The 1,741-nt window shown below is 42.6% G+C and overlaps 1 gene segment (V, D, J or C); it reads right to left on the reverse strand.

The window, feature by feature from the left end:
* Window positions 1-839: 839 nt before the first annotated feature.
* LOC144264427 (Ig kappa chain V region GOM-like) lies at window positions 840-1,282 on the reverse strand. The segment is given in 2 exon segments: window positions 840-1,144; window positions 1,234-1,282. Coding segments are annotated over 2 exon segments (354 nt in total).
* Window positions 1,283-1,741: the final 459 nt, after the last annotated feature.

Raw genomic sequence — 1,741 nt, forward strand, 5'->3', positions numbered from 1 at the left:
AAGAGGGGTGGGGAGGGAGGGTATGAGAGAGGGAAAGAGAGGAGAGATTGCAGGTGTCTTTCTGGCAACACCCACAGTCTGGGCCACCTGAGCCAGGCTGCTGGGACTGAAGGGGAATGCCTATTTAAGGAGCAGTGAGGAAGCTGATGGATCACTCTTGTGAATGAATATGGAGAAAACCTGTCTGAGGCTTGGCTCATGAGAGAGAGAAGCAGCGAGACAGGGAAATATGAAGCATTGTAGTGCATCTTTCCAATATATACACTGGGAGAGATTGCAATGGGCAGTAACTACAATGCTCCATAGGAGATCAGAAGTATTAAAAATGTGTGTAGAGAATTGATCATTTATATTGCAAATCATTTTTGAAAACCAGGTTCTGCGGGTTTGTTTTCTAGCAAGGGCGCTCACGTGATGTTGCTGTACGAATGGAAAGAATAAAATAATTCAGAATAACATTAAGAGCCTCAAAGGGCATCACTTCAGGGGGTTAGAACTGGGATTGAGTTGCAGTATTAGATGCAGTTGTTTCTACTGTGTTTTGAAGCTCAAAAGTGCTAGATAAGGCCCAAGGATTATTAAAGGGCACTAAGGGAAGGGACATGATATGGATGGTAGGTGCATGTGAAACTTTGCTACTGCACTGAATGGTCTCTCCTGCTTCATTTACTAGACTGGAGAATGTTAGCTGACACCTGCTCTAAGATGCATGCTCGTTTCCTTTAGAAATGTATTCTCAAGTTAGTGTTTCATTATGCGCTGAATAAGAAGCATCCCCATCTGGTCTCATGTGCATGAAGAAGGCTCTGCAGTGTAAGAGGTTTTTGTATTGGACCGTATTACTGTGTGAGATCATAACCATAGTCATGTCCACAAAAATATTCTCCGGCATCCTCAGCATGAAAATGACTGATGGAGAACGTGAAATCAGTCCCTCTTCCACTACCACGAAACCGATCTGGGACCCCTGGGAAGTGGTTGGTTGCATGATACATGATGGGCTTGGGAACTTCTCCTGATCTGAACAGATATACATTCATTTCATCATTAACGTTACTGTCAGCCTTGCATTGAAAACTGACGGGCTCTCCTGGAAATGCAGAGACCAGGGGTGTCTGAGTTATCACAATGAGTCCTTCTGAGCCTAGAAATGGGAGAAATTAGAAGCTTTTAGTGAATATCCTTTTGAAACAGCAGAGTTAAAATATTAATCTTTTAAAATGTACCACTTACCTTCACCCAAGAGGCAAAAGAGCCAGATCAGATACATGTGTAAAACCATTCTGCGTCTCTGTTGTGTCTTCAGTGATGGTTCAAATGAATCCAAGGCTGCTAACCACTCAGCATTATTTAAAAAATACACTGAAATCTCTTTATGGAAAGATATGTAAATCTGCAGCTGGCCTCGTTACGCTCAGCTGACTTCCTGTGTACTTCATACCTGTACTTTCAAAAGGAAACAGATGTCTGTGAATCCCAATAACTTCAGACATTATGAAATGTCCTATCAGTGACAAGTGTTATTTACCTCATATGAAGTAAATGCAGCATGGGATTACCACAGTATGTGTCGTAGTGAGACACTGGTTCTCGGTTCCTAAAGCATTAGCATTGCTATTGTTTGTGGTACGATAACAACTAGAAGTTCCAATCAGGACAGGCCCCTCATTGTGCTAGGCACTGTCCAAACACAGTGTTGAAGGTGATTCCCTGGTGCAAGGAGCCCTAATTTAGTTTATGG

Source organism: Eretmochelys imbricata, chromosome 4 (genome assembly GCF_965152235.1).
Source record: "Eretmochelys imbricata isolate rEreImb1 chromosome 4, rEreImb1.hap1, whole genome shotgun sequence".
NCBI lineage: Eukaryota > Metazoa > Chordata > Testudines > Cheloniidae > Eretmochelys > Eretmochelys imbricata.